The following is a 13,997-nucleotide window of genomic DNA, read 5'->3' as shown; positions in this document are numbered from 1 at the left end:
GGTGATCTGATATCTACAGTGTAGTAATTCTGCTGCTTGTTCTTTATTATCATCAGAAAACAGTTAAACTTTCTCTAAGAGTTGAGTTTATACAGAGTACAGCTCAGTCTTTTACTATTATACAAAATGTAATTAGTAACGGTACCTGCTTTTTGTGTCTTCAGGATCCTCATCATGTTGGCGTCCTCCACCTCAGTGTCGGGGTCGAGGCCTCTAACAGAGTCTGAACTCTCGTATATAACCACCGTTATCTCGTCTCGATCTGCTCTGTTCAGCTCCTCAAAGTAGATCAGATCCTCATAAACACTCAGAGACATGTCTAATCTCTAAAAGACTGAAACACTGAATTACTGCGTCTCTGTAGAAACACTACAGCAGTGCTGCACCTCTCGCCTACTTTAACTACAATAGTGGTTTTAATACAGGAAATGACCACGTACCAAATGCCGTGTTCTTCAGACAGTGTGTTTGGGGTGTGAATGCTGTTCTCACGCTCATGAACAAAGCTGCTTCAGACGCTCATACATTGTAATATTTTTAATAAAATATAATATAATCCGACTATAACTACTTTATTTATGTTTACATGTTTACAGTTCCATGCACAGTTCTGAAAGTCCAGTTCATCCATCACTCCACATTTCTAATGAATGTTTTATCAACTGTTTTTTTTATACACTGATCAGCAGCAGCAGTTTCATCAACTGTTTAATTCAGAAAACTGAGAGAAACATATTCACTAAACTGAGCTCTGAAAATCCAGTATTTGCTCAGAGTTTCATAATCCTGTCAGGATCTTCAGTCAGGATTAGAAACAACTTGATTTTGGGTGTGACGTCATGATAAATCCACTAGAGGGAGCCAATCAGCAGCTTAAATGCTGGATCTGAGGCTGTGAGGCTGACAAGTGATTTACAGTCTGCAGTAAAATTACAGATTAAAATATTTTATTAATCTTTGTGGTGTCTCTGGACAGGTCTAGATAATAAAAATAAAGGAGTAATTTATTGTAAAAAAATAATTAACAGTAAAATATTGTAGCATTAAATACAGAGTAAAGTGTGAATAAGGGTTTCTGCCGGTGGAGCCGTCGCGATTCTCTGTGTAACAGTGAGAAAGACACAGTCTCAGATACGTCTCAGCTCCATCCTCTAACCAGCGCTGTTTACTCAGAAACTGAAAACTTCATAAAGCTTTGTCTCGATCGTTCAGTCTGAGACGCTTCATCTGAAAGAGGGTTCTCTGCTCTGCGTCTCTGAAAACCTGTTTATTATTATAATCACACATCCAGCACATGAGCACAGTCACAGTTTGTACAGTTTGGATATTGATGCTCTAATGAAGGTTTTCAGAAGCTCCACCCTGAGATAAAGGCTGGGTTTGGGGTTTAGTGAGGACCTGGACCAGTTCAGCTGCAGAGAGACGGTAGGAGAATGGTTTGAGCTGCTGTGTGCTGAGTGTGTGGCTCCATGTTAATTAGCTTGTGTATAATAGGATGTTTTTGTAGTTGTTATTGGAAGTTATACAGGGTTTAAGGGTCTGACCTAAAGCAGAGTGTTAAGGAGGGTATTTACATTCAGTAGCTGTATCACCATCAGCAGCCGGAGTCCGAGAGAGGACAATTGTCTGTGTTTTCAGCTCAGGTGTCTGTTGGCTGATGTATCAGATCTGGGGATCTGGTGGTTTCTTCTGAGTGTGTTGACTGCCTAGTGATTGGGTATTGGACTTACAAATTGCGAAGAAATTGGAGTAAAATTTGGAATAAATTATTAAGTTCAGTTGCTGTGCACTTACGGAGTGTGTGCATTTGCACGTCTGTGTCAGCAGTTTAAAGTAAGTCAATGCATTCATTAGGAGGGATGTCCAAATACATTTTAACATAATGGGTTGGTTTCCCAAAAAGAGGTTAAGCATATTCTTGTACTACACAAAAATTGTGATTGAGATTTTTCACTAAAAGTAAAAACTGTGTATGACTAAGATTAATCAGAATGAAAAACAGTGAAATGAGTCTTTATAGAACACTCCTGTTTTCAGCAGATTCTTGTTTTTGTCTTTATTTAATTAAAAACTTTTAAAAAGAGAAGTTATTCAGGAGTAACAAAAAGGGAATATTACACACTTCTCCCACAATATCTACTCTTTATATTCTCTTTTCACAGATCCAAAAGAACTGGCTATTACAGGCATAATCAGCCCAGTTATTCACAGGATCAGACCCAAAGCCGTATAAACCACAGTCATCATCTCTGTAATTGTTAGGTTGTCCAGGGTCCCAGAACCTATCAGAGAGAAGGAGAGTATCAGAGTGTTTATCAGAGCAGTGAGGAGTGAGAGTCAGTAACTGCATCATGATCAGAGTTCAGTTCAGGAGTCTCTTACCCAGTGATCAGTTCTGATCCGTCCACCCATTTCCAGACCCCCTCTGTTTCAGCGTCACTCAGACCAATCCAAACCCACTGACCTTTTCTCAATGTGTTAATGAAGACCTGTTGAAGTACAATAACTGCTTACACATTTCCAACAACACACACACACACTTAATACATGTCATCATTTGAGCATTTAAAATTATTCTATAAGAACCAGCACTCTTCCACCTGTAGGAAACCCGTGAGATCAACAGCACTTAACTGTGCTCTTCTAACTGTGTTCAATTGTGTTCTTCTAATCATATTCTTCTAACTCAGTTCTTCTGACTGGACTCTTCTTCACTGAATTTGTGTTTTAAACACAGTCCACAGTCCGTCTTATTAGCTGCACTGATCATATAGGACACTGTAGTTCTATAATTACAGACAGTAGTCCCTCTATTTCTCTACATAATTTATTATCCTACTTTCACCCTGTTCTTCAATCTTCACAGAAAGTGGATGAGGCTATGATTTCAGTGGTTGTTTTCATTTTGTTCTCAACTAATTACACAATTTATATCAGAGAAGATTTTTAACTTCTCTTCTCAACCTTTCTTTCATCGAGATCCGGTGCGTGATTTACGTTTTCCCAGTGTTTATGATCAGTGGAGATAAAAAAATGAACAGAGGGAGTAGAAACAAAAAACTGTCAGAAAATGTATGTAGTTTTACAGTGCTTTACAGGTAAATACACTCTTACTGCTGCGATAAACATTACTAAACAGTTTTATACATCTCTCTCTCTCTCTCTCTCTCTCTCTCACCTGTTCTTCTCTGCTGTTGATGATCACCAGGTCTGATCCTCTCTTTCTGCAGTCGTTTCTGCTCTCACTCCAGCTCTTCCTCTCAGTAGAGACGTAGTAAAGACTGGAGCTGAAGTAGATCCACCCGTCTCTAACTGCTTTATCTATGGATGAAACACAAAAGAAATGCATTATGAGAAAACACCTGTGGTCACTTCTGGTCACGATTGCTTGATGCTCTTCACAGAAAAATACTTTTTAACTCTCTTCTCTGGTTTATATGATTACGATTCTGAGAGATGTGAAACAGAGCTGCCAGAAAGAAATGAGACACAAACGTGTGAGTTAACCTGAAAGAACGTACAATTCAGACTTTACAGGTAAGATACAGATTTAATGGAACATTTTACGGTAGTGATGTACGGTTATGGTTTCAGTGGAACAACACTGATAAAAGTTTGGAAGACTGGTGATAAAACTGTTAGACTGGCGTTCCTAATAAAGTGATTAAGAAGTGTAAGAATTACTAACCCAGTTCAGAACAGCTTCTCGGGAGATCATCTCTCTCTGCTTGTAACTGGTCTCTCTCTGCAGTCAGGTTGGTGTAACTGGTCTGTAACTGGTCTCTCTCTGCAGTCAGGTTGGTGTAACTGGTCTGTAACTGGTCTCTCTCTGCAGTCAGGTTGGTGTAACTGGTCTGTAACTGGTCTCTCTCTGCAGTCAGGTTGGTGTAACTGGTCTGTAACTGGTCTCTCTCTGCAGTCAGGTTGGTGTAACTGGTCTGTAACTGGTCTCTCTCTGCAGTCAGGTGGTTGAACTGGATCCACAGCACTGTGATGGCAGTCAGCAGGAGAACACACAGCAGACCCAGACCCACTGCAGCCAGTCTGTAGCGTCTGCTTCCTGCAGAGCGACTCTCTATGAGGAAACACAGATACATGAACTTTACTCATAGAAATAATAAGTACACTGAGTTGACAAAAGTCATGGGACAGCAATATGTAAGTTGATCATGAAGAGTTGCCTCAGGGAAGAGCTTAGGTACACCCACACTTGTATAAGTTGTAAAGCTGAACACTGATCAGTGTGCTCATGGCAAGGTGAAATTAATTATGGGAGTTCAGTTGAAGTCTGATAGTAGTGCAGATGGACGAAAACAACATTCAGTTTCTGAAACTGTATGCAGATATTTAACATTCTTCAGTCCACAGTGTCACGTCGAGGTGAGGGGAGTCTGGAAAGGACAAGGGATGGATAGAACTGGAGGAGGGACAAGTATGGCATCACATCAGTGTCAAAAGTTATTTCGAACTTCATTTTACTAGTTTTCAAGTGTTTTTTTTTTTTTCATCTTGAAATTACAGCTGTCCTTTACATTATGTGCATTGCCTGGGGCTGCTCTTTTTGCTCCAGTGAAAGTTTCGCGTCTAAGTGTAGAAAAGGGGGGTTTTGACAGTTTATTGGCGGGGTCAGGGTCATCTCCCTCATCAAATGCTGTTGGCTGATAGCTCCAGGTTTTGTGATAGACGGCTTACTACCAATAGTCTGTTTCAGAAAGTAAAGATGGAGGAGGGTGAAAAAAGGACAACAGTAGAGTTAATTTCTGTGATGGTCAATAAATGAAAGTTCAACGAGACTTTTATCAGAATTCCCCTCAAGCGGGACCCTCACAGCCAGGTTTGTGATTCCTGCAACCAACAAAATATGAACCCTCAGCAACCAGGAAGCAGAGTTTCAGTCCAGAAAAATCCAGAAAAAAAAGGATTCCTTTGGTTTTAATAAAGGTTGCATGTCTTTTCTGCTATGCTAGCTATTCTACCGTGATAATCTTTCCACCAAATGGAAGGTAGAAATAACCTCTGATAATTAAGTGCATTATATAACAGCTGTTCACTTTCTTCAAATCATTAGGTGTGTCTGTCTAATTTGCAAACTGCAGAAGGTTTAAGTCTGTTATGTTTTTGCTTGGGGCATCCAAATGCCTTGAAACAACCCTGGATGGAGACCGCACTGAGAACATGGGGGCCAGTCAGGTGGTTGAACTGGATCCACAGCACTGTGATTGTAGTCAGCAGGAGAACACACAGCAGACCCAGACCATCTGCAGTCAGCCAGGTCTTGCGGCCCTGCAGCACCATCAGTCTTGGTGGAGATGGGGCTGTTTGAAGGGCAACAACTGCTGCCCCAAGTGCCTGCGCAATGCCATTGGCCACATGTGCAACCATTTTTCTGCCCCCCAACAGCCTCTGTGAACATGTGGCCGCATCCCAGTATGCACAGGAGAGTGGACCAGGACAGGACATTCATTACCTCATCACATCTGCCTCTAGCTTTCAGCTCCAGAGACCAGACACCAGGCTGAAATCTTAGAAGAGGGTAGTGCAACAGGGAAAAGCGAGAGATTTCACAGTACATATTGGAGTGCATGTGTCCCTCAATGAAATGTAACTCCCCAACAACCGCTGCACTCATGCAGCCCCAGACCATGGCATTCCCACCACCATGCTTGACTGTAGGCTTGAGATACTTATCTTTGTACTCCTTACTTGATTGCAGCCACACATGCTTGAGACCATTTGACCAACCAAATTAATCTTGGTCTCATCAGACCACAGGATATGGTTCCAGTAATCCATGTCCTTTGTTGACATGTATTCAGCAAACTGTTTGCAAGCTTTCTTCTGTACAGACTTCAGAAGAGGTTTTCTTCTGGGGTGACAACCAATTTGATGTACTGTGCAGCGTAAGATCTGAGCACTGACAGGCTGAACCCCCACTTCTTCAATCTCTGCAGCAAAGCTGACAGCACTCCTACACACCTATCTTTCAAAGATGGATATTTCATCCATGTTAACTCTCCAGACTCTAGCTTCACAAAGGACTTTTTAGCAATTCTTGAATGCTTTCATGTTGCACAGCATGTAAATTTCCCCAACCATGACAAAGGTCACACCCTTGACTTGGTCTGTTCTTCATCCTTGTCTGTTATTAATCCACATCCTCTACTGTTCCCACTCTCTGATCATAAGTTGATACTGTTTACTGCTCCTCTGCCTGTGCCACGCCACTCTACTCAAAATAAGAGTATTTCCTTCCGTAAAACTCTGTCCGTTGATCCTCTTCTCCACATCCAGTCTATTTCTTCTGCCTTTCCTGTTGACGCTGCTCCTTCTTCTCCCGAAGTTCATGCTATGTTGTTAAATGAGGCTCTCTCTGAAGCTTTAAATGCACTAGCTCCTCTAAAAACCAAAACTGTGTCCTTTTCCACCCCTGCTCCCTGGTATACCCGTGAGCTTCGTAGTATGAAGCAGGTTGGTCGCCGTCTGGAGCGACTTTATAAGAAGTCAAAGCTCACCGTTCATGGTGAGGCTTATAAACAACATACATCTAAATACAGAGACGCCTTACATACAGCTAAGTCAACTTATCTTTCCAGCCTCATCAATAAACAACATAGCACTAACTCCCGTCATCTTTTTTCAACAGTCACCAAGCTCTTTAAACCCCCTGATGAGACTGTAGCCGCTTCCTCTGAACTTTGCAACACATTCTTACATTTCTTTGAATCCAAAATTGCAACGATTAATAGCTCTCTGACAACTGCTACTTCTGCTACCCCTCTTCAATCTTCTCCTTCTACTCTTCCTTCTGGCTCTAAATCATTCACTTCCTCTCTTTCTGCCTTTAACACTGTCAACTCTTCCTTCATTGCTAATATCATAACTACTTCCAAGAACACAACCTGTTCTCTTGATCCACTTCCTACATCCTTAACTAAAGCCAGTCTACCTGTCCTGGTCCCTCACCTCACCATCCTTATTAATCAATCTCTGCTCCTCGGCCAGGTTCCTTCAATCTATAAGATTGCCGCAGTAACTCCTATCCTTAAAAAAACGGGCCTCGACAGATCTGATCTAAATAATTATCGTCCTATCTCTAACCTTCCCTTTCTGTCTAAAGTTCTTGAACGTACTGTTGTCAGCCAGCTACAGGAGTACCTTTCTCTTAATAGTCTTTTTGAACCCTTCCAGTCTGGTTTTCGTCCATTCCACAGCACAGAAACAGCTCTAATCAAGGTCACTAATGATCTCCTTGTGTCTGCAGATGCTGGTGCTTTAAACATTCTGTTACTTCTTGACTTAAGTGCCGCCTTTGACACAGTGAGTCATTCCATTCTCCTGTCTAGGCTGCACGAACTGGGAATTGATGGTACTGCCCTCGATTGGTTTACATCCTACCTGACCAATAGGCAGCAGTTTATCACCCTCTCTGGTCACACTTCCTCTACCTCTGTGGTCTCTCAAGGTGTCCCTCAAGGATCTGTCCTTGGACCTCTCCTCTTCATTGTTTATATCCTTCCCCTTGGGCACATACTTCGTCGTTACAACCTGCATTTTCACTGCTATGCTGATGACACACAGATTTACCTTAACACCAAATCACTTAAAAACCCACCCCTTTCTCACTTAGAGGCCTGCTTGACTGAAATCAAGAGTTGGATGAATCAGAACTTTCTTATGTTAAATAGCTCCAAAACTGAACTCATTCTCATTGGATCCAAGTCTATCCTTAAGAAAACTCCCACTCTTACTCTTTGTATCGATGGTGTAGCCATATCTCCCTCCTCACTTGTCCGTAATCTTGGTGTTATCCTTGATTCAACCCTCTCATTTAATGCTCATATTAACTCTATTGTCAAAATTTCATTTTTCCACCTGCGCAATATTGCTAAAATCAGATCAGCTCTCTCTCAGTCAGCTGCTGAAATCCTTATTCATGCTTTCATTTCCAGCCGTCTAGACTACTGTAACTCTCTCCTTTTAGGTATCAACTCTTCCTCCATTCACAAACTTCAAATGGTTCAGAACTCTGCTGCCCGTCTTCTCACACACACACTCGTGCACATCACCACATCACCCCTGTCCTCCAGCGTCTCCATTGGCTTCCTGTGCAATATCGCATTCAGTTCAAAATTCTTCTGCTCACCTATAAAGCCCTGAATAACCTCACCCCTTCTTACCTGTCTGATCTTCTTTCTCCCTATACACCCTCTCGCTCTCTCAGGTCATCCTCAGCTGGACTTCTCACCATCCCTCCATCTACCCTCCGAGGCTTTGGTGACAGAGCCTTCTCAACATCTGCCCCTAGACTTTGGAACTCTCTCCCATTAGTGGTTAAACAAACCACCTCACTCTCCATATTCAAATCTAATCTGAAATCTTATCTCTTCTCACTTGCCTACAACCTCCCTCATGCTTTCAATGTCTGACTGCCATTGTACAGTGTTCACTCTGTAAATCGCTCTCTTATCTCAGTCTGTTTGTTCTTCTATTTAATCTGTCCACATACTCTCTTGTATTCTTGTGTTTTTGTTGCTCTTGTTGATTGTAGTGTGTGTTCTATGTACCCTGTGCTGTAAGCATCTTTGGGTTCTTGATAAAGCGCTATAAAAAAAAAATTAAAAAAAAGATGACAACATTAGGACATGACGCTGAGCATGTGCTTCTTTGGATGACCAACGCGAGGTCTGTTCTGAGTGGACCTTGCTCTTTTAAAATGCTGGATGATTTTGGCCACTGGGCTGCAGCTCAGCTTCAGGTTAGCCTTGGCCATCATTAGTGCAACAATTTGTCTTTTAAGATCCTCAGAGAGTTCTTTGCCATGAGGTGCCATGTTGAAACTTTCAGTGACCAGTATGAGAGAGTGTGAGAGCTGTACTACCAAATTGAACACACCTGCTCCCTGTGCACACCTGAGACCTAGTAACACTAATGAGTCAAATGATTTTTTGGAGGGAAAATGACAATTAGTGCTAAATTTGGACATTTCTGGTGTAGTCTCTTAGGGGTGTACTCACTTGTGTTGCCGGTACTTTAGACTTGCTATAGAATGGCTGTATATTGAGTTATTTTGAAGGAAGTATAAATTAACACTGTTATATAAGCTACCCACAGACTATTTTTCATTGTTTCAAAGAGTCCTTTTGTCAGTGTTGTCCCATTAAAAGATATATTTAAATATCTGCAGAAATGTGAGGAGTGTACTCACTTTCCTGATACACAGTATAAGCAAGGACTATTTCATTTTCACTGCAGCGCCCTCTCAGGTTCAACTGTGCTATAGGTGAGGATGATGTGTCAGCATACTTTGGTACACAGATACATCATAATGTGCAGATCAGTCAATCAATAATTCCACCCCCTGCATCTCACCGCTATCAGAGGCAAACTGCTGCAGCTCTGCCAATCAGTTCTCCCTCCTGCTCTGTCTCTAAACCCATACATCACCCAGTAACCCTCCCAAACGACCCCTTACATTTTTTAGCCTTTTCCAAATTTGAGTCACCTAAAATCAGGGGGTTTAGCCCTGTAAGTTTATTTGGGTGTGGTGGAGGGCAACTTAACTTAATGCAATAAACGTACATTTGAGTTTAGTGAGTCTCTGTGTTTGTGTCTCTCTCTACTACTTCCTGTTTATCAGGTCTAAAGGGGTGCATGCTTATCCCCATACAGTACAAAATAAACAATGCTAAAGTATATAATTTAACAAGTTAATAGAGTCTTACTTTCTCACACCCACATTTTACTGGTTCCTGACCTAAGAAGGCCTCTTGGTTGGAAACCTTTCTTTTGTAGGCTTTTCTTAACCAAGCAGTAACACTGGTGTCTGATACACTTGTTCCAGCACCACACACTCTTACACCACTACCATACATAACTGCTGTCAAGTACACTTTTCAGTAATCAGTAATTAGTAATGGTACCTGCTTGTTGTGTCTTCAGGATCCTCATTGTGTTGGTGTCCTCCATCTCTGTGTTGGGGTCATGACCTCTAACAGCGTCTGCACTCTCGTAGATATCCACCACCATCTCCACTTTATCTCCTCTGTTCATCTCCCCAAATCCAATCACGTCATCATAAACACTCAGAGACATGTCTAATCTCTAAAAGACTGAAACACTGAATTACTGCGTCTCTGTAGAAACACTACAGCAGTGCTGCACCTCTCGCCTACTTTAACTACAATAGTGCTGTTAATAAAGGAAGTGTCCAAGTGCCATCAACAGTTTCCTGTATATAGCTGTCTGAGCTGAAGGTGTGAAAACAGCAGAGCTCTCCTGCTCATCTCTCATACACGACTACATTTATGAGATTAAATATAAACTGAGCATAACTTCTTTATGTATGTTTATATGTGTATATTCCATGCACAGTTCTGAAAGTACAGTACATGCATCTCTCAACATTTCTAATGAGTGTTTTATCCACTGTTTTTTTATACACTGATCAGCAGCAGCAGTTTGTTTCTCTCTCATAGATGAACTGAAGACATCAACTGTTTAATTCAGAAAACTGAGAGAAACATATTCACTAAACTGAGCTCTGAAAATCCAGTATTTGCTCAGAGTTTCATAATCCTGTCAGGATCTTCAGTCATGATTAGAAACAGGTTGAGTTTGGGTGTGACGTCATGATAAATCCACTAGAGGGAGCCAATCAGCAGCTTAAATGCTGGATCTGAGGCTGTGAGGCTGATCAGTGATTTACAGTCTGCAGTAAAATTACAGATTAAAATATTTTATAAAAAACTAAAGGAGTAATTTATAGAAAAAATAATTAACAGTTAAATATTGTAGCATTAAATACAGATTAGAGGGTGAATAAGTGTTTCTGCTGGTGGAGCCGCCGCGATTCTCTATGTAACAGTGAGAAAGACACAGTCTCAGATACGTCTCAGCTCCATCCTCTAACCAGCGCTGTTTACTCAGAAACTGAAAACTTCATAAAGCTTTGTCTCGATCGTTCAGTCTGAGACGCTTCATCTGAAAGAGGGTTCTCTGCTCTGCGTCTCTGAAAACCTGTTTATTATTATAATCACACATCCAGCACATGAGCACAGTTACAGTTTGTACAGTTTGGATATTGAAGCTCTAATGAAGGTTTTCAGAAGCTCCACCCTGAGATAAAAGCTGGGTTTGGGGTTTAGTGAGGATCTGGAGCAGTTCAGCTGCAGAGAGACGGTAGGAGAATGGTTTGTGCTGCTGCTGTGCTAGAGCTTTGATACTCTGCCCGAACCCGACCTGACGTGAGGACCGACCCGAAATTCCTCGGGCCGGGTCGGGTCGGGCTCCAGAAAATAGTCTGAGATGTAGGCATCTGTTTTCTAATTAAATTTTTATTTGATATAAAGCTCTGGTGTGATAATCACAATGTTGCCGAGTAACCAATTATTATTGTTCATGAAAGCGAACGAAATAGCGAAAACTGAAAGTGAAAAAACATTTGTGTTAACTGAATCTAATAAAAACTGTAATTAAAAGGAAAAAACAGAACTAACTCGAACTGTATTGTGTGTTTATAAAACTAACTTAAAGGAACTGAAATTACTGATAGAACACCCTCATTTTCGTATTTAATTTACTTATAAGCGCTGTTGTACAGCGGGCGGTGTTGTGCCGATTCTGTTCGCGAAGCGGAGTCGGATTCAGCTGGGAGTCGGATACGGCACAGCAGCGGCAGCGCGCGGCACCTCGTGGTCCATGGCGTTTGTTCTCGTTTAAAGCGCTCGCGCTAGCCGCGAAATACGACAGAAAACACTGAGAAACTGCAGAATTATGTATGGGATTACAATATGAGCGCGAGGCAGATGAAAGAGAAACAGGAGATTCAGTGTGTGAGAACCTTTACCCTAGCTCATACCAGAACTCAAATCTCTCTCTCTCTCTTTCTCGTTTCTTAGATTGATCTCTCTGATGAGATGTGTGAAAACTAATAAAAACTATCAAGCCCACTCTAAAAACAAATTAAAACTTACTGAACTGTAGGAGAAAAAACAAAACAAAATTAAATTAAACTATAATAAAAATGAAAAATGTAATCACGCAGCTCTGGGCCCATGTGAACTCCTCCGCGTTTGACTCGCAGCACTGTGTGTAGCTGTTCTTAAAATCATTTTAATGAAATAATAGTTCTATGCTTCTATGTTACAGTGTTAATTAACATAATTCTGATCATATTTCGCTCATTCAAACAGCCCGAAAACAGACAGTTTATGGGGCGGATCGGGTCGGGCTCATAATGACAGTTCATGGTTCGGGTTGGGTCGGGCTCGGGCAGAACGTGCACTGGCTCGGGCACGGTCGGGTCGGATTTTTTGGGCCCGATCTAAGCTCTACGAGCAACACAGTCCAACACATGAGGACGAGAGCATGCAGCTAACCAGGAACCAGGTGTTTGCCTCACCCAGCCCAGCCTGAGACTCCTGCTAGCTTCAGAATCTCGGACAAACGGGACAATAGGCTCAGCCAAAAGCTTCCTTGGTCACCACCCCTAGTGACCAATGACTAATTGGAGGCTGTATTGAGAACATTGGAGCCTCTCCATGTGCAGCACCATTGGCCATTGGACATCCAAGAGTATGACCCTCAGGTTTGACGGTGAAAACCGCTGACCCGAATGCCTGCTTAATGCCATTGACTGCACCACAACCACTTTTCCACCACCCAACAGCACCTGTGAACAGCCGCATTGCTGCCCCGGGCTGTATGGAAAGGAGGACCAGAACCGTCACTCCTTCACCTTCAGCTCTGGCTTTCAGCTCCAGACACCAGCAAAGCGAAATAGACTGAATAGCCGAACTGGGCTCATTTATAGGCCTGGACTGTTTCCAGCACCACACACACACTCTTACACCACTACCATACATGTGTCACTGCTGTCAAGTACACTTTTATCAGTATGAGATACCTGAGTTTACTGAGAACTTCCCAAGAACCTGTGATTTACTGATATTCTCTACAACACAATACAGTGGTGATCTGATACCTACAGTGTAGTAATTCTGCTGCTTGTTCTTTATTATCACCAGAAAACAGTTAAACTTCCTCTAAGAGTTGAGTTTATACAGAGTACAGCTCAGTCTTTTACTATTATACAAAATGTAATTAGTAACGGTACCTGCTTTTTCTGTCTTCAGGATCCTCATCATGTTGGCGTCCTCCACCTCAGTGTCGGGGTCGAGGCCTCTAACAGCATCTGAACTCTCATATATAACCACCGTTATCTCGTCTCGATCTGCTCTGTTCAGCTCCTCAAAGTAGATCAGATCCTCATAAACACTCAGAGACATGTCTAATCTCTAAAAGACTGAAACACTGAATTACTGCGTCTCTGTAGAAACACTACAGCAGTGCTGCACCTCTCGGCTACTTTAACTACAATAGTGCTGTTCATAAAGGAAGTGTCCAAGAGTCATCAACTCTATACGGTTTCCTGTTTGAGCTGAAGGCTTAAAAAACAGCAGAGCCCACCTGCTCTTTATTAAAGCTGATCTTAATCTCTCATACACGACTACATTTATGAGATTAAAATATAAACTGAGTATAACTTCTTTATGTATGTTTATATGTTTATATTTCCATGCACAGTTCTGAACGTCCAGTTCATCCATCACTCCACATTTCTAATGAGTGTTTTATCAACTGTTTATTTTTTATACACTGATCAGCAGCAGCAGTTTCATCAACTGTTCCATTCAGAAAACTGAGAGAAACATATTGACTAAACTGAGCTCTGAAAATCCAGTATTTGCTCAGAGTTTCATAATCCTGTCAGGATCTTCAGTCAGGATTAGAAACAGGTTGAGTTTGGGTGTGATGTCATGATAAATCCACTAGAGGGAGCCAATCAGCAGCTTAAATGCTGGATCTGAGGCTGGTCGGTGATCTACAGTTTGCAGTAAAATTACAGATAAAATATTTTATTAATCTTTGTGGTGTCTCTGGACAGGTCTAGATAATAAAAATAAAGGAGTAATTTATTGTAAAAAAAAAAAATTAAC

At 41.7% G+C, this 13,997-nt stretch overlaps 1 protein-coding gene across 1 annotated transcript; it reads right to left on the bottom strand.

The window, feature by feature from the left end:
* Nucleotides 1-2,107: 2,107 nt before the first annotated feature.
* On the bottom strand, nt 2,108-13,286 carry LOC125787613 (hepatic lectin-like). The gene is made up of 7 exons (XM_049472030.1): nt 13,115-13,286; nt 8,565-8,601; nt 7,396-7,564; nt 5,256-5,403; nt 3,179-3,321; nt 2,383-2,489; nt 2,108-2,282 (listed from the first exon to the last, which is right to left on the bottom strand). The coding sequence occupies exons 1-7, from the start codon at nt 13,284-13,286 to the stop codon at nt 2,144-2,146; spliced, it is 915 nt and encodes a 304-aa protein (XP_049327987.1). The 3' UTR covers nt 2,108-2,143.
* Nucleotides 13,287-13,997: the final 711 nt, after the last annotated feature.

The sequence above is a fragment of the Astyanax mexicanus genome, chromosome 25 (genome assembly GCF_023375975.1).
Source record: "Astyanax mexicanus isolate ESR-SI-001 chromosome 25, AstMex3_surface, whole genome shotgun sequence".
Lineage (NCBI taxonomy): Eukaryota > Metazoa > Chordata > Actinopteri > Characiformes > Acestrorhamphidae > Astyanax > Astyanax mexicanus.
Note: the sequence above shows the minus strand (reverse complement) of the source record. Positions and strands in the feature narration are given on the sequence as shown.